The sequence below is a fragment of the Passer montanus genome, unplaced genomic scaffold, assembly GCF_014805655.1.
Source record: "Passer montanus isolate IOZ18808 unplaced genomic scaffold, ASM1480565v1 scaffold72, whole genome shotgun sequence".
NCBI lineage: Eukaryota > Metazoa > Chordata > Aves > Passeriformes > Passeridae > Passer > Passer montanus.
In genome coordinates this window covers 3,276,733-3,302,624 of record NW_024372370.1, presented here as the reverse complement: position 1 = coordinate 3,302,624, position 25,892 = coordinate 3,276,733, and the positions used below count along the sequence as shown (strand labels likewise).

The window sequence follows — 25,892 nt, the reverse complement described above, 5'->3', positions numbered from 1 at the left end:
TTATTCATTTCTCTTCAAATCCTCTATAGCTCTGAATAGCTCAAAGTTTATTTGATTGCTTCTATTTTTGTTATCTTGCAATTATATTTATCATCCCCCCCTTTTTATATTATGAAACAAAGAAAAGAGAGGAATACAACATTTTCAAAAGCACTCTGTAAATTGTATTTCTTTATCTAGTCCTGGATAATTGTTACCCATGCATGTCAGCTCCCTAACATTTGTGGATTTCTCTTCCACGGTATTCCTAGTTACTTCAATTCTTTTAATCTTAAACTCTCTACATTTGTTCATGACATCATGACATTTTCTAGGCACTAAACATAAAACCAGAAAACAAACGGAAGAAAAATTGTTAAGTATGAATATCATATTCTCTAACTTTTACCTTTTACATAGACGGCTCACCTTATTTCTCCTCCATTCATCTCTCATCTCTGAAATTCCTGTCTTATGAGAATCTGCATTCTTTCACAAAGTTAACCTGGCTCAGTAAGCTGCAACCCTGGAATACTTCTAAGCTTTCTGCACCCATGAACAGCTCAAGCATGACCAAAGAAAAGAAATTATCTTACTGTTTCACTTCCTACACTGGACAATAAGAAAGGATTTTTCAAATCTCATATGACTGCCAAAATGATATTAAAAACTACTCCAAAAGACACAGGAAAGAAAAAGACAGGCACATTATGTTAATATTAATACAGAATAATTTTTCATAATAATAAAAGCTGAAAGGCATGCACCTACTTTTTTACATTATTGAAGAAAGCCTGTCAATAGGCAAAATTACAAGACCAAATTGATTGACGCAAGAGGAAAGTATTTCTGCAAATAATTCTATAGACTATTAATGCTATACATGCTTTTAATACTTCTGTATAAAGTAAATGCATACATCTCATGTTATCACAAGGTAGTAAGACCCTAACTGTCAATAAATTATAAACCAGAAGTAAACAAATGATTTCTTGTGAAAGAACTAACATTAATTGTCGACATAAAGGCCTGAGAGGTGTCAGATTCCTCTGCAATGTAATTAAAAGTTCTCCAAAGAGCTACTCCCGCATCTTCATTTCCATCAATTTCTTCTTTTGTATTTAAAATAAAAACGATTCCAATTCTATAAAAAAAATAAAAAGAGATCATAATTTTTAACACAATATCTGCTTCACACAAATTCCAATACAAACACAGAAGAACAAAATGTTTGCATTCAAGTGATCTGCCCAGCATGTAGAGATAAAAACCCTGTACCTGGTTGGTTCTCTCACCTTTTTAACCCTCTGGGCCTTCCACCACCCTGGCACTGCTGTTCATTTTCCACCCATACTGGTTTTAAACACACCTACTACTAATGCCTACATTTCCATTAAATGAAAGAAAACCCAAAGGAATATGAGGCTTGGGATTTTAAAAGGCTTATTGGAGGTGGTGCATTGATACTGTTTTCATGTAAAAAGCCTGGTCTGAGACTAGGCCATACTATGGTCCCTTCCAACCCAAACCTTATACTATACTCACACAGAACACTGCAATCTGTCTTTCATTACGCTTTTGTAACTGAATGATAAAAAAATTAAGAAAAACAACTACAAAAAAAGATCAGAACTAGTACAATTTTAAAGTAAAATGAAACACCTGTAAATTGAGGACACAAAAAGCCATTTCACAGGAGGATTTTAAATATTTAACATGCAATTCATCAGTGGATATCCTTCTTTTATAAACTGTGGAAATAAACACCCATTTCTGAGACCAATTCACTTTTTCTTACAACTAGGTATCTCAGATCAACCAGACTCTTCCTCAGAAGTGTCTCTCTCTCAAATGATGTTCACTTTTAGAAATTCAAAACTTGGTGAGGATAATCTCACTTTGGTCTTTAAGAGTGTATATTGAAACAACATTAGATAAAGCAACTGCAACTGAAAGAACTGAATTTTAAAGATTCCCTCAAAGCATGTTTTACAAAACAAATATTTTTATTAGAATGCAACGTCACAAGGGTGCCCAGTGGGACTATTTGACAAGATAAAAAATTATCAGGCTTTTGCAGTTCATCTTACAAAAACTCAGGTATGTTATACCTTGCAATCTATTTGCTTAAGAATACTTAATACCTGAGTAAGCTTGACAAATAGGTAATCAATGTGCCTTATTAGAATGTTGTTACATTGGATTTAACATGAATTCACATCCTCATCTAGTACAATAGAAAACGAAGAAGAAAAAAGGGAAGAATCCTTATTTAAAGATTTTTCCTCAAGACTCTCAGTTTTCCTTACCTAAGTGGTACATCATGATGATAGAATAATTCTGCCAGCTTCATATAATCACCAGTATCATCTTGGACAGGATCAACAAAAAGTACCTAAGAGAAAACATACCAGGCATCCCATATTTATTCTTGATATGTTTTTATTTTTCCTTCAGACATAAAATCTAAGACAATAACATTAATTTCCAAAGAAGATGTACACCCCAGCTGTTTTCAATTTTTTAGAGCATTTACTGTAAGAAAACATTAAGACTATAGATGAAAATAACATCAGAATTAAGGCATTTGGACCAAAAAATGAAAACAGGATTTAACCATTCACTGAACTTCAAACCAAGTGATCCAACTTTCCTCCTTTGAAAGACTCTGTGTCATTACTCTGCTTTTATTAATAAACTCCATATTTATTTTAGAAAGATATAATGCTGATTTTTCTGTTACATCTTTTAACAAACTCTCTTCGGTTGTGAAAACCAAACAAAAAACAAATCAGCAATATTTGGGCTAAAATCTTCAAGTAAAAAATTGAGCTTCCTGTCATACCTATCTTTGTAGTCACTCTTTCACTTAATGAAGCTTGGACTATACATTCAGATCTTTCAGGCATGCATAGAATCTAAAACTGGGATGTATCTGCATAGACAAATTATCCTCATGTAGATTTAACTGGACATCTGTACCTCATTTATTCAACTCTGCACTGCAAACTCCCCTTACAACTCATCAAATTTGCTAGAGTAGCTGAAATGAAGCAGAGTAACTTAAAAAATTTTGAACCGCCCCCCTTCAGATTATAGTGAAATGCTGTGTTATAGATTTCTATAGTACAGCTCTTCTATCTAACCCTGAATAGGTAATGTGATCTACTTCATATTACACACATCTTACACTTCATTATAAACATACACTTTTTTATTACATATTGATGGTATTTTCATTGTCTTTTTACACACACACTTTGCATCGCTGCAAGCAACTACATCAAAGACAAAGGGATCAAGTGTACTCTCAACAGCTTTGCAGAGGACAGCAAGTCAGCTTGCTGTGGTGCAGCTGACACACGTGAAGGATGGGAAGCCATTCAGAGGGACCTGGACAGGCTCAAGAAGTGAGTCAATGGAAACCTCACAAGTTTCAACAAGGCCGGGTACAAAATGCTATATCTAGGATGGGGTAACTCCCAGTTTATCAACACAGGCTGAGGAATGAACAGATCAAGAACAGCCCTGCCAAGGAGGACTTAGGAGTTGCTGGTGGATGAGAGGCTGGACTTGAGCTGGCAGCATGCACTCATAGCCCAGAAAGCCAAACATGTCCTGGGCTGCACCCAAATCAACATGAGCAGCAGTGCCAGGGAGGGGATTCTGTCCCTGTGCCATAGTGAGACCCCACCTGGAATGCTGCATCTAGCTCTGGCACTCCCAGCACAGGAAAGACATGGACCTCGAGTGGGTCTAAAGAAGGGCCACAAAAACAATCAGAAGCTGGAGCACCTCTCCTATGTTATAGGGAGGCTTACAAGGAGGAGAGGGTTTTTTTACCAGTAGTAGAGACACTGTAATGATAGAACAAGAGGCAGCAGTTTTAAACTAAAAGAGGGCAGATTTCAACTGAATATGAAGAAATGAGGATGGTGAGACACCAAAGGTGTCACAGGGGAACTGGCTGCTCAGAGAAGCTGGGGATGAAACCACATCCATTTGCATTTAAATTAAACACCATTTACCATTTAAATTAAACACCAGGCTGGATGATGTTTTGGTCCCTAGTCATTGCTGGAGAGCTGGACTAGATGACCTTTAGTGGTCCATTACAACACAAACCATTTTAAGATTCTGTGGTTCCTAAGATTACCTTTTGTAATTTTAATTTGAATCAGCAACAGCTTACTAGCTCTATTGCTGGTATTTTCATTGTCTTTTTACACACACACACTTTGCATTACTTCAAGCAACTACATCAAAGTCAAAAGGATCAAGTGTACTCTCAACAGCTTTGCAGAGGACAGCAAGTCAGCTTGCTGTGGTGCAGCTGACACACGTGAAGGATGGGAAGCCATTCAGAGGGACCTGGACAGGCTCAAGAAGTGAGTCAATGGAAACCTCACAAGTTTCAACAAGGCCGGGTACAAAATGCTACATCTAGGCTGGGCTAACTCCCAGTTTATCAACACAGGCTGAGGAACAAACAGATACAGATACTGATACAGAATCCTATTTACAGAGGAAAACTTAAGCTACAAGACATTAATAATTAGTATGCTTTATAACTTAAATACCTTTGTACCTCAGATTACTGTCTCTAAACCATGGACAGCTATCATTACCTTCCCTCATGCTTTGACAGTAGTGAATTTTCCATGCATAGCATGGAAAGGAACATAAAAACTCTTCACAAAACTGTGCCCAAATCCCTCTGCAAATCAAACTAACAACCCATATGACTCACTAGAAAAAGCAGTATTTTCACTGCTCTTAGCAGATGCACATAGAAAACTTAACAAATCCAGCATGCGTACTTTTTAATAAGTGCCCATACATTAACGTATACAGTATGCAAAAAAATCAAAGTTCAAACTTACCAAATTATACAAATTTCGTCGAATCTCATGTAAGAATCCAGGAAATGAGGGTTTTAGCAGTTCCTGATAGCTTGCAGGCCATGTGCTATAGCTCTGATCTTGTTCTATATTATTAATCCACTAAAAAAAAAGGGCTGCCATTTAGAAAATGTGTATTGAAGACTGAGAAAAATATGTGGGCATAATAATACTATAAAATGTCTCCCTTTCTTTTGTTAAATAATAACAGGAAATAGCTTCCAAATTTTATTTTGTCTTTTCAATCAAACTGTTTTTATCTGCAGTACACAATAATACTACTACTGGATAGAAAAGGAAAAAGGACCATTAGTACTGTGTATAAGGATGTGAATAAACCATTTTTTATTCAGCGGTGAAAATTACTTTCACAATGCAAACATCTTAACAATGTATCACACAGATGTGTGTAATACAGCACAACCATCTTGTAATCCACATACAGTATTTATCTTCAGACTGCAGCAACAGAACTTGAGATAGATGAAAATAGTCAATTAACATGTGGCTGATTTGTTCTTCTAGTCCTTTCTGTGTAAGCTGTGGCAAACAGAAGAGTGAAATGTGGCTCTTTCAGGTGCATGAAAATAATATTTTAGTGCTGTAGTGGTTTTGGTTTGTGCCTTTTCCCCTGATGTATAACCTCCGTAATGAAACCTGTGTAAATTCTGAAGAAGGCTAAAAACCAGAGTCATTGGACAGCTAGAAATAACATATTTAAGTGGCCCAAAATTCACTTATCATACTTGTAAAGTACACCTAGTCTTGCATAATATGGGATATTATGTAGTATTATGTTTTTATATGAATTGCTATAAAAGAAAAATTCTATAGTTTGGAGTGTGCAACTACTCTAAATATATTTTTATTTTCCTTTAAACACCCTCCTATATCTTAATATTTTAATAAGGTATAAACTAGAGAAAACTAGTCATAAAAATATTGAAGAGATATTACCCTTGAAAACATTTTAAACAGCTAATTGATATATGGCCTTATGCAGAGTATTTCAACTGCAGTAAAAAAAATAAAAATTGTTTCATACAGACAATTATCAAAGATGTAATCTCTAAAAATAACTTTAGTTACTTACTATTATTGAAGAGTGACGAATATCTAGTGCATAATTATTATCTGTAGGATGTACATGCAACCTCATAAATTTACTCAGGGTCTCCCCTTTGATTCCAAGTTCATGAAGGCCCTGCATCACTTTTCCTTCCAGTTTGAGAGTCTCTAAAATGCTTTTTCAGAAAAATAAAGTACATAATGTCTACAAAGATTTCTTGTCATGACATAAAAGTTATTTTAAAAACTGAAAACAATTTTCATGTTAATAGTCTTAAGAATGCTTTCTCTTTATATTTTCCCACAGCCTATGTTAAAAACAACATCAATTCATAACACTATGCCTCTAACTCATTTCAAAACATAATTACAACAGGTCATACAATTATTTTATTAATTTAGATCTATTTTATACAAAGCAATTTTATCCATCTTTAGTAAGAAGTGGCAGGACAGCAGAGTGAAAGTTTTCTTGCTGCACTGTCCTGCCTGAGGCAGAAATCCAAGCTGGGGTACCCAAAGAAGCAGCTTTGCAAGTGAGTAGAGAAGCAAGCAACAAGTGATGGAGACACAGATGAACTCCAAGTCTGTATCATGGCAGAACTCAGCATAGAGGAAACACACAGCCACACCCTAAAACTTCCCAGAAGACCGAATGGAACATTTGCTGCAATCTGAAAGTTCAAATTTGAGAACAAAACCCCCCCGAAGTACTCCGCAGCAGAACACAACAAGACTTTGTGACTGCCTTCAAACTTCCCAGAAGACCGAATGGAACATTTGCTGCAATCTGAAAGTTCAAATTTGAGAACAAAAAACCCCCCGAAGTACTCCGCAGCAGAACACAGCAAGACTTTGTGACTGCCTTTAGGTCTGTATTTTCCTGATTATTAAGTAACAGGGCTATGAAAGCATTACTTACTTTTTTATAAGGTGCTTTCCACATCTTTTTACATGGACATGTTAGATTCCTTCCTTTTCCAAACTAATTTCACATGGTGAGTTGTAAAATGATAAGCAAATAAGAAAACATATTCCAAGAGAAAAGGCTATTCTCAATTACTTATATAATGTCCATACTCAAAGCAAAACCACTGTAAATTAGTATTCCTCCTACTGGAACACTTCCTTGCCCCCAAAATACAACAGGTGAGATTAGGACCAGAAGCACAACTCCCCAGTATTACTAGTAATTCTGTGACCTTCAAACAAAATGTTACCATCTTACCTAAAGGGATCTTGAAAATCCAGGTCAATATGAAGGCCATTTAGAAATAAACGTGCTTCTCCAGGTTGAACTCCAAGTGTTTCATGGAAATGCTAAAAAATAAAAAGTACTGCTACTTATTTAGGTATATGCCTACACTAACATATATAAACACCTTTAAGCAATTCTGTGAAACAGACACATCAAATCTCTTCCACACAATTTCTTTTTTTATCTGAGTGTTGGAATAAATAATGACCACATATTTTATGAGTGCTATTTAATACATTTCAGATATACAGATACAAATGAAAACAACCTACCTGTACAAGGCAGAGAAAAGGACATTCTCAGTGCTTGCCAACAGAAAGTGAAAATACACACATACGAAATACAGCTTGTATGATTTTAAATTATTTTTATATATCCATTCAGCAAAGGGAAACCTTACGTGTGTCCCTCTACATGAAACCAGCTTTCTCAATGACGTAATATCTCTCAATTCTGACAAACTTGTAATTGAATTATTTCAGGGAATTAGGAAAAATGGACTAGAAACTTAAAATCTCATCTAAGAAAGGGACTATGGAAAGAACACAGATGAGAAAGGGACAGCATCTTTACTTGGCAAAGAAGAAAAGATCCACAACAAACAAATACAAGAGGAAGGTGGTATTTAGGGAGTAAAGCATGTATTATCATTTTCCTACAGAGAGCTCTGAGGCACAACACCATTCAGTCTGCAGCAAGATAAGTGACAGGAGCAACAGCAGTAGTGTATTCTAACTCATGACGGAAGAAGCAGTCAGATTTCCAGATCTGCCTTAATTCCCAACAGAGAAATAGAACACACGAAAAAATACACAAGAGATATTTTTTTTTCCAATTTAGCTCCCACTTGCTAAACAAAGTAAATGTGAACAAAAAATGTACTTTAAGAAAAGCATGACTACAGCAAGCAACTCATGCTCAGTATATCACTCCTGATATGAACCTGTAACTGGACAAACAAGAGCAAAAATGAGAGAACATGGAAAACGGTATAATTTCTGCAAAGCAGTGTGGTTACATTCACACAGTTAAATGTAAGTAAGAAATGCAAATAGGAAAAGAACTGAGTTGAATTGCAGAATGGTTAAGGTTGGAAGGGATCACAGTATGTCATCTGGTCAAATCTCCTCCCAAAACAAGGTCATCCTAAAGCACACTGCACATGATAGTGTCCAGATATGCATTCCTGAGTATCTCCAGTGAGGGACACTCCACAACCTCTCTGGGCGATCTGTTCCAGTGCTCAGTCATTCACAAAGTAAAGAAGTTCTGCCTCATGCTCAGGTGGAACTTCCCCATTCATCAGTTTTTGCCCATTACCTCTTTTCCTATTGCTCAGCACCACAAAGAAGAGCCTGGCTCCATCCTCTTGACACCCTCCCTTCAGATACTTATAGATATCCATAAATCAGAGATAAGATTCCTAATACAATTTTGATGCTAGATATTTGATTGTCTAGAAGTGCATCGACTTTGTCATAAAAACGTTGATGGAAGGAGTATTTAGGCATCCAACACTAGAATTTAATGCTGATAATATTCATGTAGCATTTTCTTGCTAAACTTCAGCAAATTATTGCATTGCAAGTTGTGAGTTCAGTTTAATGAGATTTTTTTTTCTTTTATCTATCGCAGTTCTTTGTCTATTTCTTGCTTAGGTATCAACTCATTACACCTAAATCATCACATGTCTTTCACTTTTAATAACTTTATTTCCTCCCGTTGCATTTCCTATTCAACTTTCATTATCTTGAGAGGGAATCATCCAGTTACACACAGCATGGGATCATATCTCTCCCGCTGCTAGATGGATGTACTGCAGTTCAAGAATGCACATGACAATTTATTGTGCTCAAGCAGCAGTGTTCAGGAAGTTTCTTTACTTTAATTCAACAAATTTCAGCTTTTAGCTGTCTAAAGGCCTTTAGACTACAGGAAGGATGTGACCTCACATGAAATTAAAACTTAGTGTAATAAGTGCATAAAATCCTCTTAATGTAGTTAATACATTTATGGAATCATAAGAGTGATTCAGCTGACCAACCACAGATGACCACTGTAATTTGTTTCAGATCCAAATTTTAAGTTACTTCCCCAATCATTTCATTTGACCAGTCATTGATGTCATTTCACATGACCAGTCCTACAAGAATGGTGCCTAACATTTAACTGCAACACTCAACTTGAAAGAAAAAATCCAAATTGAACAGAGACCAACATAAGAGATTCAACAAATATTAAGAGGCATCTCAGAATAAATCTCAGATCAGTCAAAAATCACAAGAACAGGGACTCCTCACAAGGCACAAGGCACAAAAGATGCAGTGAATCAAGGATGAAAACAAAACCACCATCTGTCACAGATGATGTTGCAAACACCTTGCAAAATAGCTGCATGTGTGATTCTGAGAATGTGGAAAGCTCAAAATTCGCATTTGCTGAACATAATACAAGCAGCAGGCTTAGATTCAACACCAAAGCCATAGAAAAAGTAACTGATACCTATTTTGCTTTCCCAGCACACAATCTGTGACTCAACCCAACATTCCATGAAAATTGTTTGGCCTTGCCTAATTCTGTAAAACCAAAAGAGAATGGAAAAAGTTTCACGAATAGCAGAAAGTTAAATACTTGAATTACATAATTTAATGTTACTTGTTTCACAACAGATTTTTAGAACAATTAGCTCTTTTTCTCTAACATAAACCATCAAAGTTGCTACAGTAAAAAAAAAAAAATCTCCAAAAGCTGCAATACAATAGTAGTTGAAATGTCCACTGGAAGAAATAACAACAAACCTTCTGGTTTTCTTCTATTTCATTTTGCATTTTCTTGTCTACAGGTAGTCTTGTAAGTGATCTGTTAAAATAAAATATTTTTATCACTCAACCACCATGTATTTTTTAAAAAGCATTATTTTATATGAAATTGGTATTTTAATTAAACATCCAGTGCACTGTAACTGAAGAATGCTGTAATTAAGTCTTAAAAAAAGAGTATTGCAGTATCATAAACACAGAATTTTTAAGAATAATATAGTTCTGTTTTACTCTAGTAAACCCATGTTTCAGATTCAGGCTAGTTGTTTTTTACAGTAATATCAATGTATTTTTTACCACTTTCAATCTTTCCTCATGGCTTGTTTTTCCAGATGTATAGTATATAAAGGTAAGTTGTTTGGTCATCTAAATTATTACCTGAATACATAGCATATTTGCATATTTTAAGTTAATATTAATGTCTCCATGGTATTCAACTTTACAGCATGGATTTGTCTGGACAAAGGGAAGGAAAACATGCAGACAATGACCACTGTAAAATTAGCTGAGACTTAGAAAAAAGAGATTTGCAGACAGAGACCCTTGAAAATGTTAAGCGTTCACAGAGAGAAGTTTTAGTTTCTTTAGTCATTCCATCTTTTGAAGGTAACACATTGATTTGTCTTTTTTACCTTTGATGAATGTTCTGGAAGACTATTTTTTCTTCCCCTGCCACAGTGTACTGTACGCGAGGTTTATAATTATCAGGCTTATCATAAAACACATCCAGAGGCAAATAAATCTCTCCATGTTTTAAAAAAACCTAAACCGTATTAACCTAAATCTGACTGTCCTGATAAATGCCAAAATAAATATTCTAGTTGCCTATATGAACATTTTTTTTCAAAACAGGACTGTACATGTTTTAGTGAATTTGTACGGGGCATCAAGAAAAACTGGAGTCATCTTAAACCTGAAAGTTAACTAAGGAAACTGAGAATGATCCTGCTAAACCAGTTTCAAACTCGTGGAAAAGAAAGCATTTAATAATATAAATTCTCATCTCCCCCCTAAAGAAACTGATTTAGAATAGATATTTATACAGATCTTTATACTCTACATTTCCCAGAATATATCAGAATAAAATCAGTTTACTTTAAATAACTATTCAAGCTTTCCAGACAACCAAAGAGACATACTGTAAGAGCAAACAGTATGATTTCCAAGTTCTGAAATAAAAAAAGTTCCAAAAATATTTTAAAAATCTGAATTTTATCATGCTGAACTCAACAAAAATAGTAGGGCCCGCAATTCTCAGAAGTATACTGAATTGATAAAAAATGCACAGATAAAAATTACTACCTGACTATTTCCAAATGGCTCCTACTGTGAGTAGTTAGACAGAAAAATAATACAAAAATGTGAAAATAATAAAAGGACAGAAAGGAAAATACAAAGCTGGTCTAACATTAGCAAGGAAGTAAAATCAGCAAAAGGTAAGCTTTAGATAGCTGTTCTAGTAATAGGAAAGCAACCCAAGGAATCATTAAACAGCTCCTTGTTCATGCATGGCAGTTGACATTGCAGGATTCCAGCATAATTTAATGGAGAAAGTGTGATGGTTGATCCTTGAAAAGGACACCCTTCCAACCTGAGGTAACAGGCATACCTGTGAAAGACATCTGTTCATTTTGAGTTCTGTCTTTTGTTCCATTTGTTCAGAGCTTCACAAAATTTTTACTGATGCTTTTGTAATTGTCAAGTGAAAGACTCTAACTAAAGAGAAACAGTGCTGGCTGAAATGGATGCTATTTATCTTTCTACATGATGTAGCAATGTTCTTGAATCACCTTAAGGTTGAAATATTCTCTATCATTTCATGCATGTAGTAGTGAATGTTGAGGGGAAAAATGGAAACCTTTCACAGGGTCATAATGTTAACACTAGTGAATGATTAATAAATAGCAAGTAACAGAGCATTATAATACTTAATTATCTGCTCTTTAAGAATGCAATAATATGACAAGTATATAACAAATCAAATATGAAAAATACCCTATAAAATGAATTATCAAAATGTTGCCATGACATATATCAGGTGGTACACTGTCTACATCTGATGACATTTTGTAAAATCTACCTCAGACTAACCTTTTCATCTTAAAATACTGAGACACAAAAATACAGGTGGCAAATCAGAAAGTGAAAGAAAATTTCAGAGGAATGGTATATTAATTTTTTTAAAGGTCTAAGGAACCCCATTTTTAAGAAATGTGCAGTATTTTACTTTCATAACTACAGTTCTAAAATTTGCATACAGCCTTTTAAAACCAAATTTTGTGTAATAAAAATGGTTGTTTTCATATAAAACTGTCTGAAACTTACACAGTTTAAAAATACTATTATTATAATGATTGGCTATTTATCTAAAGTGACTAAGCAACATCTCTTCATTTCCTGTTCATTCTAGGTTTTCTTTTTTCCAAACTAGTATTTTGATTCATCAGGTTAAGCATGATTAGACTACTAATGAAATTTAGGCTGTGCACTATTTTTACACAATGCCCTTTTAAGTTGTCAGCACAGACCTAGTAAATTTAATTATTTAAGTATTTGTAATCTCTCATGTTAAAAATAGCATGGTAGATTAGAATGTTAGAATAAATCATGCAGGACAGAAACAGTGATTCCCATTTTAATAATTTTAAAGTCTTCTTATACTTTTACCCAGAAAACACTTGAAGAGTAGGTAAATTGAGCTCTCTAATGCCAAAAATACACAACGGGAGTTGGAGTGGAATGTAACTATTTAATGACTTGTAAAATCCATGATTTAAATGTCACCTGGCACACTTCAAAATGGCTTTTTTCCTGTCCTTTAAAGAACAGAACTGGACTTGAAGTTTGACATTATGTATGCTTCCACTATCTCCTCCTGAATTTTCTGATTGCTAATCTAAGTGCAAACTTATATACCATACTATTTAGTAATAATTATGCTTCAGGCATTTTAAAAGGCATTTTGCTTCCTTGACACAAGATGTTACAATGGTAGTATTTCCATTATGGTGTAGATTTTCTCCAACAGACAATCAGGAGTGACAATGAAATACTGTGATAATTAAACAAGAGTGGCAAAATGTGAAAGCACGCTGCGTTAAGAACCCTATTTAGCATCACATTTAATTCAGTAATTCAAGCAAATATTGCTGATAGGATTACATGAAGAACTTAATAAGTATGAAGAAAAGCATTTCTCAATTACAATACTACTGGCTTACAGGAAGAACAATCTTTTATATTTGGATAGCTAATATCAGGACATGTCCATTTATTTAATATTTCTCTTGAAGTTTTATTTAGTAATCTGTTACGGAAGACAGATCTTCCCCAGTAAGAACACTACCACACAACAGCCAGGGCTCAATCTCGACAGCAACACTGCGCTTAGAACTAATGTGTGTGGATCCCCACAAAATTTATTAATGGTATTTTGCCTCTTCCCACTGTGACTAGTTCTGCTACTAATTCAACAGAAGTTTCACCTGGGAAAATATCCACCAAGTGAAATCCATGAGGACTAAGTGCCTCAAGTAATGATTAGCATGTCCTCATGGGATCTCCTGCATCAGACAGGAAACATTTTAGAGGCTGTCCATGAGCGCTCCTTGGATTTATCTTCTACTCAATGAAATTGTCTGGAATCCATCTAGCAAGCTGTCAAACATGAATACGTGACTGCAGGATTTGGACATAAATCTACATTACTGTCATTACAGTCAAATGCAAACATAAAAATAGCATTTGGAAAAAAAAAAGTTTAAATACCATACCTGGCTCTTATTGGGAAGTTCTGAGCAATGTCTTTCATTACCTTTAAGGCATCATAAACAGGGGCAGACATAATTCGAGTAGCTGCTTGAAAACTAAGATCTAGGATGGGAGAAGAAAAATAAATTTAAAAAAATCACTGGAAATATCACTCAATTGTTACTGCCTACAGTCAAAAACTGTTCCATATACACATTCTCACTATTTGCATATTTTATGTTTCAGTCATTGATTCAACAATTATGGAAGCTACATTATTAAGGTTGAAAAACTGGTCACCTTAAAGTTGGAAATATTCAATTCAGGCTTTTCTGTAGAATTCTGCTTCACTTTCTTGAATATATACATTGTATATACAATTTATAAATTTACAGAAACATTCTGAAAAAGCCCAGACCATTCATCACAAGTCATTATGCCATCATTAAAAGGGTAGTACCACACTGAAACCTCAATAGACACCAACCCACAAACACCCATAACTGCAGGAGCAAGAGCAGGACCTTTCCAGATCCAGGACTACACAAGTTTTTTAGATGACAAATATATTTCATGTAGAAAGCTACACTGAACATGTGAATTGTACAATTTTCAAAAGGATCAGCAACTTCAGAGAAAATGGTGACTTGCAAATGGAAAGTCAAACTAGCCTAGAATTTCAGTTCTCATAAACACCTAGCACATTTTTAAAGGGATCTTATTTTCAGAACAAAGTAGATTTTCAGATAATGGGACAGTTTAAAATTAAACTATCTATCCACTGAAAAAACAATGATGGAATTCAGTTAGCTATCTCTGGAATCTAATTTGAACGTGACAAATTTTGACATGTAAGACTAGGACATCCAATTTTGGTACTAATGAGGTAAGGCAATATTATACTAGATGCTTCCACATACCTTGTATGCATCTGCATAACTAACTCATACAGTGATGGTTTTTCCCCAGAATTTTCTAGTTAACATGTTTAAACAAAAACTGAAAGCCTCAGGTTATTCAGTTTGAGGAAAACTGATGCCACATATAGTAAAAAGTGCTGGCCAGAAAGATGTACAGGATGCTGCCTAGTAAAAGTTTGCACCATCTTCTTGAAGCAATTAGGAATTAAAAAAAAGGAAAGCTGAATCAAAGTGAGTAAGACATTCCTAGTTTAGCCTGATATTTCTTGGATGACAAAAATAGGTGAGCAAGAGGTAGAATGTCAACTTCTATTTCTTAATACTTTTAATAAGAAAAGAAGTCACTCTTAAAAGTAGCTTTCAGGACCCTTTCAACATGCATATGAGTTGTGATCTGTTGAAGCAACAACACCCAGTTGCTGCTGTTACTGCAGATAGTGAGGAAGCTGTAAACTTGGATCATACACTTAAAACCCTTCACAAACTGTTAATAATTTCCATTGTATGCTGAACAGCTAGGATGCAAATATTCAAACACCAGTGAGGCCAACTACATCTTTTTACCTCCTTGGTTATCTCTGGTCAGGGCTGCCACTTAGAGACCTCCCCTTGCAGCACCCTAACGCAGCTGAGAGCGCAGTGTAAGGCACCTTGAGGAAAAAGTACTTACTAATTACTTACCTAAAATATAAAAGCTCTTGAAAGACAACTCTTGAATGGTGTTTAGGTTCATTTATAAATAGAAGTATGCCCTATAGCTGAAGTAGTTTTGCTTAAATTTAGCTAGGTTTTTACTTTGAAGCTAATTAAAGGAAATCAGAGAGAAGCTGAGCCATTAATTCAGCCACTATAATTAGTCATTAAGAATGAACTAGAGAAAGCACCCTGTCATATCAGCAGTAAGGGTATCAAAATAACTGCACCAAAAAATGTGGGGCTGAAGACTGAAGATCCTGCACCATAAACCACTACAATTTTTCCTGACAAAAATTAACAGCATCCCAACACTTAATATGTTCACCTTTAAGAACTAGTTTCTTGGGGAGCAGCACCAGTTTCCTTTTTTATGTATGTAGCCATAACACCACAGAAAAGACTACCACTAAACAGAGACCTTATACTGTCTTTTGAAGGTAGACATTAAAGGGTTTGAAGTTTCATGGCTGCTTCAGCTTTAATATCAGCCAAGTGCCATTCCATCACACACAAAAAGAAAAATAGTCCAACCCATTATTTTCTTTTCCTATTTTCTTCCAAAGCAGATTTCTCAAGAGAACTTTAAAGTAATATTTTTCAATTGTTTTTAATTTTAGACAAAGATAAATCCTGCAGTTGAACTTCATTGATAAAAGACTGCAAGTGAACTACAATTATCTCACACAGCTAATATCAGACTGGACATTGCTAGCAAGCTCTGTAACATCAGGGTCCCAAAAGAAACTGCAGCCCAGATGATTGCTCAGTCTCCTTCACTGCACTAATACAGGCAACCAATTTTATCAGGTTGTCCTCTAAAGCTGAAGACTGTAAGGGGGGAAATTTAATTGCATAAACTTGGAATGTTGTTACATTTTATGAGAGATTTATATTTAATTCAAGCTACAGAATGTCCTGCAAGTCATCAGCACTCAAGCTTTTGCAATCAATGTATTTGTTTTCCTTTTCTACAAGAAAGCTTCCAAAAGCATGTTCTTCCATTTGATATTATATTTTAAAAAAATGCATCTATGTGAACTCCAGTACATTGATAAAATTTATAAATTAAAGGAAACAAGCTGTCCTAACATGTATTTCATCCCAACCCAGCAGTCATGTCAAAATTATATCTTTTGCTTGACCTCTAAAAAAAGTATCTAAAACAAGTTTTAATACCTGAGATGATACATCAGGCAGAAAAACAGGCAATATATCTCTCCATCTTATAAAATTACTTCAATGTTCCTTAAATTTCTAGCATATAAATACAAGGTATCAGCACATGCCTTTTAAATACTTGAGATATTAAGGCCTTTTCATTAAACTATGTCTCTACTTTTAAAATAAGCTTTTATCATAAAGTCAATACATTAAATTAACAAAAGAAATATTAGAGTACTGTGTTAATAAAAAAATAAAATGCAATACATACCCTGCATCTCCCAAACCTTCAGGGGTTCCATGCTGTTAGTAGTTTCAATTAGATGTTTTTTAAACTCCATCAGATTGTTTTTCAAATTAGGATGCATCCGTCTACAATAAAACATTTTATTACAAAAAAGCATCAATTATATCCACCAATGTCTGTTCTTATTCCTAGTACTGCTCACAGCTAATACTGTATTCTTAGGATAACAACCAAGAATGAACTTTAATTCATTATTAAAACAAGAATATGGATTTTGGGTGAGAAAAGGGGATTTCTGAGGGCTAAACCCCAGTTAAAGAGAATCATAGAATCATTTCAGTTAGAAAGGAACTCCAAAGTCCTTCAGTCTGACCATTAGGCCATCACTGTCAAGTCCACCACTAAACTATGTCCTAAGTGCCACATCTACCCAGGCACAGCAACTCAACCACTTTCCTGGCCAGCCTGTCCTAATGCTTGACAAATCCCTCTGTAAAGAAATTCTTACTAAATACCAGGAGTTCACTTATTTTGTAGTGATCTGCATCAAAACCTGCCACATAAATTTAGATGGAATAAATAAAGTCAAAGATGGGACAGTATTAACATGCCATACAGGTAACTGTTTACTGAACTTACTATAGGATGATGTGTAACTAACTGTACTACATATTGACTGTAACTGAATGCACTCTGTGGCATTAACCACAAGAGGTACAGGCAATATAACGTTGAGAACATGTTTTATAAATTGACAGCACTGACAAAATCAATCTACTGAGCACACAAATCATCTGTCAGAGCTAAAGAATATGGTACACAAAAGCTTAGCTATTTGTTTTGACAGCATAATAGGTAGGTAAAGAAGTTTTGAGGACAAATATTTCAGCCTGCTATAAGATATGCTTGAAAAAATTCTCCATTAAATTTCTGAACATTTTATGTCTTGTGCTTACATTCATAACTATTTCATAGCTGAGAAAAGTAAAACTTTTGACATAGCTGTAACAGAGGGACAATTTACAGACTACTTGAAACATCTATTTCACCTCCTGTATGAAAAGTAGAAGAGAAAAAAACCCAATGAATCTAGAAACAATGTCAGAAAGATAGAATTATATGACAGCTTCACAAATCAGTCACAGTGCAGAATTAAGAGACTAAGTATAGCTAAACCTAGCAAAACTCAAGGAAAAAAGCTCAGATACAGATATGGCATAAGCACTTGGTATTACCTGCTGTGCATAGTCTTAAACATATAGGTGAAACAACAGAGAAGCCTCAAGATCTGAGCACTTCTACCTCAACATGTTTGAGAGCAAAAAGGCAGGAAGGCAGGGGATGGGCTCCCAAGAATTTAGACAGAATTAGCAGCTCTGAACTCTGAGATTTACTGTTTAGTGACAATATTTACAAACAAGTTTACTTTTTGTTTTAAATAATGAGAGAATGACATCTATAGAAGACCCACAACCTCGAGGTATTTTGCTGAAGAAAAAAATTTATGATCCACGACATGGATCTGTTACAGGAAAAGGGAAGCACTTTGGATGACTGATACCACAAAATAATACAGCTGAGGACTGGAAGGAGTGCTCAGCAGGGTAACATTCAATTTCATTTAAGATTACAGCTTGGACATAAGAATTCCTGATGGAAGATAATACAAACTCACAAACTCCAGAATGAGATGGTATCTACAATAAGCCCATCTTCCTGGAAGTATTACTCCTTAACTCCATGAAATCCATTACTATCCTTCTTAAAAACAACTTATGGAGATACAGCACGTGTTTGGATTTCTTGTGCTACTCTTGCATTTTGAAGACCAACATTTTGATTCTAATTATCTAACAAATGTGAAATCACAAGGTTCTAAGTTTTTGTTAGTGTTACCTAGGCAGATAATTTTAATTTTAAAAGTTACTGTATACATTGTAAGATAATTAGAAAACTAAAAGCAATACATTGCAATTAACAGAATAATCAATCGTTGTATCTTTGTGTTCACAAGACAAAAATAAAAAAAATCATAATTTCCACCAAATGAAAAATTTTCACCACATTCAAACATAAATCTCAGTTATTCTATTAAAAAAAACCCATCTGGTTGAGGTTCCAGAAACAAATGTAAAAGTTTAATTATAACTTATATAAACTCACTTTAATTTGCCAAAGAGAAATCCTTGAACATCACTTTCCTCCTCCTCTTCCTCATCTTCCTCTTCTCTTGTCTCATTTGCTCCTATAGACAATAGTAGACAATATAAACCAAGAAAGTTATTGTAGTATTATGTTTTTATGAATTATAAAACAGTTAATGGAAACATATAATCACAAAGTTGTCATTCCCAGATGCAGTTTTAATTCAATGTATACTTACATATTTTGGCATCCAAATTAATTAGTCTGTAGAACTTTGCAACATTAAAATTAATTTTTAATATAATTCATTCAGTGGTAACAATTTTTATATAAAATTAAATAAGTGTGGTTTAACAGTTCACCTCCCAAAACAGCCATTTCTCAGTTTGATTAAATGATAAGGTATAACTCTCATCAGTCAACTACTATCAGATTTACACTTGAAAAGCTGATGACCTTAAAGCAGTTGAATCTCCAGCTGGCATTTGATGTAAATCGTAGATCAGCTTCTTCCCCCTAAAAAAACCTAAGCTATTTTTTGACATGGCTCAAAAGTCATTGAACCTTAGTCTTACAAAAGAAAAGTTAACTTTCCTTTAATCTTGTGAATGTCTCTGCAAAATAATATCTCTGTGTCCCCATGCTGTAGTTACAACTTTCTATAGTAAATGTCTTATTTCAATACATTTTAATGTGCACCAGTACAAATTCTATAGTACATCACATCTTTCCTACAGAAGACTGTGAAAGTATTTCCATAGAAATTCAGAAAAAAAAAAACCCTCAGCCCTGAAACACTAATGCGTAGATAGTGTAGCCATTAGAATATGAATGATGCCAACAATCATAAAGTAAATGAAGTACAAAGGTAAACTATCTTAAAATTTCTGAGGGGAAGAAGACAAGATTGTGTTTTGAAGAGCCATAGAAAACAGCAATTAGAGGTTAGAAAATTGATCCTAACATAAAAGGATAATTGGTCCTAATTGTGTCCTAAGCACAGATCTTTACAAATGTTCTCAGGTATTTTGATTTCTTAGTTCCTAATACCTGAGATTTCCTTCTGTAGACAGAAATTAAGTATAACTTTCAAAACATTAATGACTGAATATTTTACAAACTGAAGGTTTTAATGCATTTCAATAGTATCTCCAGCAAGATATCAAATCAATTAAAAACCCACATACCTTTAACCTGTGTGTCATCTACTGCTTTATATTCTGTACTCTTTATTGCCAGTTCCACACCATATCCAGATAAATACATTTTCCTGGAATTTGGTTTCTGCTTGACGATATTATGTTAACAGAAGAAAAAAAACGTAACTTACAAAATGTATTTAAAGGAGATTAACAACAGCTAATATTGTAACTTTAAAATGTTGTGACATTTAAGTCATTACTTAAATTCGTCTTTCAATTCAAAGTGTGAGGCATATTGGCAATCCACTGAGAAGGCATGTAAAAGAAGGTGACAATGTCCTTTATCTCCTGCAAATCACAGAAAGGCTGGTCAAAATTGTAGTCTTCACACAATACTTGAAGAGTGACTGGAACAGGCACAGTTCATAGCACTCTACACAATTATTGATGCCTCAAAATTCACATTTTCAACTGATACTCATTTTTTGTAATGTTGCCAGACTTCCAGGATGTTAAGAGGAAACACTTGATTTTTGCATCAGACTTACTCTTTAAAGACGTTTGATAGAACAATTAATCACGTTCTGCAAGGAGTATTAATAAAATGTATTAAAGTGCCACTGTGAAAAACAGGTTGCCACTTACTAAAAACAAACAACAGCTACTTCTAACTTTGAACTGGAAGTTTGACATTCAATAGTGGAATTACACAAAACATACTTATTTCAGAATACATGTCCCAATTTGACACAAATGTATGCAAATCCCCTTTGCAAAATGCAATTTGCACATGTACAGCAGCAATTTCTTGAAAGCCTTTTGAGCTTTAGTTTGCAATTTCTAAGAACCATTCTGTACTGAGAATCCTCCAGACTACAAGTGAAAACCCAGCAGGGCTGGGAGGCTTCTCTGTCCATCCTCCAAGGCAGAGGGAGCAGACAGCACTCCATAAGTAGTCACAGCAATATTGGTTAAAAAAAGAAAGAGCAGAAAGACCGTACCTCCTCTGTTATCAATATTCCCTCTTCTGGTATTTAATGTAAAAAAAGAGAGAGAAGCCATCCCAGTATGTACCAAAGAACAAAAGTAGAGGTTGTGAGGAAGGAAGGAAGAAAAGGGAAGAGAGGTCTAAAGAGAGAAAAGGTGCAGGCAAGAAGACAACACACATTTGGGGAGACCATGATGCATAAGCCAGGCAGAGCAATGAGACATTTAATATGCAAGTAGGCATTTCATTGAAATAAAAGCATAAAAGAACAAAGTTCATTAAAAACTAAACCTCATACAACTTTGAATTCAAGACTGGTTTCCTCAATTTCTCTATTTCATTACTGTGAGCAAACAACTCAAAGTCGTCTGCAAACTACCTATCTCATCTCCCTGAAATTCCTGGTCTACAAAAATCACAGCAACCTCTCACTCCATCAGATTATTCTCAGATTAGTCACACAATTTAAGAGCTGTACTTTGAATATAAATCACAAAAGCCTTCCAATAATCAAAACTGGGGACAATACAGGTACATGTACTGGTATTTTCCTTGTTTTGTGTCAGGGAGAAGAGTAAGTTAAGAATTCAGAAACATAATGTTTCAAATAGTGACACTATGGAACACAAACATTTTTAAACTGGTCAATGATGTTGGCCACGATAGTCCATGCTGTTGTAACCTCAATGAACGTGAAATTATGTGGAGAATATGTAAAAATATAATTGGTAATTTCTCAGTTTGATTCCCTATTCTACTTTCAATTTTTCTAATTCTAGTTACTAATATGTTCAGTCTGCTGCACCAAGATTCGCCTGAGATCACACACTGTACAAAAACCAGACATAAAACCAAAAAAGAGGTATTTCGAGACCAGTAATGCAATCAGTGCTTGCATGCAGGACTGGTAATATTACCATGCTTTCCTGGCTTCGTAGTTTGTATCTGATGAATTACTTACCTACAGAGTTTTAACATTAGAAAATATATTGCACATAATTTAGGCAAACGCAAAAAATACATGTAGGAAAAGTGTTTTGTCAAAAAGCAAGCCAAACAAAGACAGAATGCTAACCATTTACTGAAACAATGATTTCAATTGCATACCTGAACATAATGCCGGAGAACATAAACAATTTCCTCCTTTTGGGCCTTCTCAGATAAAATCTTGTGGAATTTGACAAAGTCTTTTGTACCCATTTCTGCATATAGAATAACAACAGGACCATCCTCTTTGAGAGTTGGGAATTTATGGTCTCCCTTAAAAAGATATGGCCTGGGTCTGTGTTAAAACAAATAATGGTGATATTAAGAAGTCAGAAAATTAATTAAAACAGAGGCAGCTTTTCTACTTCATAATTAAAAAAACTAGTAAGTGTTTATATGCCAAAAGTATACAAGCCATGTTAAAATCATCACAAAATAAGCACGATTGCTCACAAACAAACCCAACAGCAAATTCACAAATGAAAGTAGAAGAAACTGAAAAAATCAGCATCAGGTATAAATAACTGAAACATATTTTATCAAATCACAACACAAAGCATATGAAAAGCATAGCACTTGGAGATTTTGTGCATTAGTAACGGCTTAAAACTTTTAATTTGAATGATACATTACATCAGCGAGTAACAGAGTAGCAGAGGGAGATTCTGTGAAGTTTGAGAAAGCTGTCAACACACCTGAAAACTAACTGGGGTTATACTATTTTGAAACCATCAGGTTCTGTTAATTTAGCTAATTTTGCAAATTTTGACTACCTTCCTACCCTTCTAACTGAAAACCAGGACTAGAAAAGTTACGCTGCAATGATTTCTTAGATGAATAAAAGACATCTTTTGAATAAAACCTGGGAAAGATGGAGAAGTAACAGAAGATATGATTGAATAATACACTCAAGGTACTAATTATTGATGAGCACACTTTTTCAAAGCTGCCTTTGCACCGACAATCAAAAGACCAGTAAATTCTCTCCAAGCACGCCCAAGATGAGCTAAGAAACTCTAATTCAACACACAGTACAGAACTGTATGTGGTAGACACTCACTGAAGAGCCATACTTGAAAGGTGTGAGCAGAACACCACAGTTTCTGTGATGCAGATCTTTGGAACATATTCAATGTAAAAAACCACAGAATAATTTACACTGCAAAGGTAACCTTTGGAGGTAATGTTCTGCAAACTCTCACTTCAAGCAGGAGCCATCTGTATGAGGTTACTCAGGGTTTTAACATCAATGTCCCAAGTAAGTTTGATGGGTATGCAGTTAAGGACCTCATTTGTAAGGCAGAAATAAGAGGGGCCCAGTTTAAGAATTAACTTGGGTGCAGGTAGTCGGGCGTCACAGAAATATCAGGCAATCTGTCCCACTGCTTCACAGGACAAGGCAGACCAAACAGGTGAGATCCAGGAGTCTGAAACTGTGGATGGATGGAACGTCGGAGAATAGAGATAGTTATGAAGGTAATCTCACCCCTAAGGAGTTACAGCTGCGCTAATTATCAAGAATTAGGAACAGGCCTGCCCTTTATAGGCCACAGCTAGGTCCAATTAGGATGGGTATTGTGAAAGAGTAGGTTGGCTGGTTGAGAAGTAAGTTTGCTGGCTATGCTGTGAGGAAGGAGTCAGTACTGCGAGGAGCTGCCCATGAGAAATCACCAAGAAGGTATGGAACTTTTGCAATAAGAAGACAACGTGAAACAACTCTTGAATGAGTAACCTCTGTGGAAGAACTGATCCGGATTTGCCCTAATAAAAGCATACGTGTAGGATGTGACGTGTGCAACTTTCTTCTCATAACCAGAGAGACAAAAGCTGCCACTTTCATGAAGAGAGTGGAAAACCTCAACCAAGTGACCTTCTCTCTTTCTAACTTTATCCACTATACTTCAACCAACCAGCTAAGGTGGTGACTGAATGCTGCCATGACTTCAATAGTAACGGTATTATATCACAATGAACATACTTCACGAAAATATTAAGTGCTGTAATGAAATAACACTGCACAGAGCTCCTCTAATGACCTTGGGTTGAGAAGTAAACTGTTCAGCCCTTATAAATCCAAGATAAGCCTCTGTTCTTTGTTTCTCTTCAACACTGAATAGTAGTGACAAGGAATTGATTCTCCTGCTCTTAGAACTGAAAGGTAATTAATTTCCTGCCATAAGAGATGCTCATAAGAAGGCTGCCTGAAAGACAAAGAAGAACAGCTAGGCAGATGAAAAGAAAATTATAAAAAAATTAAACAGATGTGGAGTTCAGCACTTGCTAATCAGTTACTAGGGTAGTACAGGCAACTATATGCTTGTCTAGATAGTACCCAGGATAGGATGCAGAAGCAATGGGATAGAAGACAGCAAACATGTACTGACAAATGTAAGGCACTGATTGTTTTGAGCAAAATGTGACCTCTGTTAATGGCTCTGCTCTTCACAGTGACAGCCCCAGAAACCTTAGTGTTGTGTTTTGGACAGCTAGCAAGATAAGCAGTCCCAACCATTTAACCATTGCTCTTTGACATGCCCTGAGCCCTTGAGCTCTGGAGCCACTGCACCTTCACACAAAATATTTCCAATTAGACCTACACAGACCATTGCTACATGGCTGAAAATGCAAAAGACATAACCACAGTTGCTGTTGCATAAAGAACTGAATGAAGCAAAACCTTAACCTTAACATGCAGAATATTTGGGCTCTCCTTAGTTCAAAAAGCCTGAGACATCCTGAACGTTGGGTTGAGATGATGAATCCACACAAAAAGAATGCTGCACCCTCTTCTTTCTCTTCCAGTGAGATTTGAAATTATCAGTCCCTAAAATCAGAACATTTCTAGCATCCTCATCCAAATAGAGTGAAAACTGAAAGCATAGCCTATACGGTCTGGCTGAACTGGAAGAGTCATGACAGAGAGAAGACAAAGAATGAAACACAAAGGAAAATACTTTGAAATAAAAAAAGAATCAATAAGTCAAAAATACGTCTTCTGTGAAAAGACAGGAAAAGAGTGACTGGTTTACAGCAACCAGCTCTGACACAGCACACTGTCCCTTATATCATTTGTTCACCTGGTAGAAAACAAAGAACAGAAAGCATCTGCTACCCAGAGTACCAATGGCACTAACGGTGAGAACAATTACGTGAACATGTGAATGTGAACATGTTTTTCTCAGAGTCTAGCTCCAGCTACTCTAAATATTTGAGTGACACAACTACTTTTGGGGTGGTGAGAAGGAGGGAAAATTTATCAAGATTTTGTCCCTCGAACTCTGAATGGGGAGATGTGACTGATTGCAAAGTTATTGAAAATAGAAGAACAATCTAATAAAGAAACTTCAGTTTTGTTGCAAGTCCTTAATGATTTCTACAAGTCTAACTCTCTCAATTCTAAATAATTCAGGATTCTATCGTTTATTATTGTGATTTTCCAGAATTTTGTAAATTTGGAAATAATATCTCCAGAGAGGAAAATGTGCTGAATCCAGTTAATTGCTTTAGAGGTTTCTACATTCAGACATTGCAATAAAATGTTATGGTCTTGTGATGCCTTAATACATGGCCACAAGAATTCAACAACATAAAATTATCTATAGTATATTTTGGCTTTTATCTAGGAAACAAAGACATTTTTTAGAAGAATATAATTGGTAAAAATAGACACTGTAACCTAGACAGTGAGTTGGTTTTACAGAAACCTTGGCTATTGAATGAACAAAAGACAATGACTTAGTAGGTTGTAATTGTATCAATGGACTTAGAATACACCAGAAATCACACCTGTAGAATACAAAATTATTTTCAGAAGCAGCCAATCCCCAGAGA

At 35.1% G+C, this 25,892-nt stretch overlaps 1 protein-coding gene across 4 annotated transcripts in view; it reads right to left on the bottom strand.

The window, feature by feature from the left end:
- The window catches only part of UGGT2 (UDP-glucose glycoprotein glucosyltransferase 2), a 79,339-nt gene that overhangs the window by 40,923 nt on the left and 12,524 nt on the right, over positions 1–25,892 (bottom strand). For 3 of the 4 annotated variants that reach the window (XR_005629992.1, XM_039730457.1, XM_039730459.1), the window contains 11 exons: positions 22,182–22,356; positions 20,132–20,231; positions 18,963–19,044; positions 16,824–16,924; positions 13,799–13,898; positions 10,005–10,065; positions 7,177–7,268; positions 5,974–6,124; positions 4,863–4,982; positions 2,289–2,374; positions 988–1,123 (listed from right to left, as the gene is read on the bottom strand). Coding sequence is in view for 3 of the 4 variants with exons in the window: in XM_039730457.1 (XP_039586391.1) it covers positions 988–1,123; positions 2,289–2,374; positions 4,863–4,982; positions 5,974–6,124; positions 7,177–7,268; positions 10,005–10,065; positions 13,799–13,898; positions 16,824–16,924; positions 18,963–19,044; positions 20,132–20,231; positions 22,182–22,356 (1,204 nt within the window). In the remaining variant the exon portion in view is untranslated. The remainder of the gene's footprint in view (positions 1–987; positions 1,124–2,288; positions 2,375–4,862; positions 4,983–5,973; positions 6,125–7,176; positions 7,269–10,004; positions 10,066–13,798; positions 13,899–16,823; positions 16,925–18,962; positions 19,045–20,131; positions 20,232–22,181; positions 22,357–25,892) is intronic. The other variant, XM_039730458.1, reaches the window with a different exon arrangement.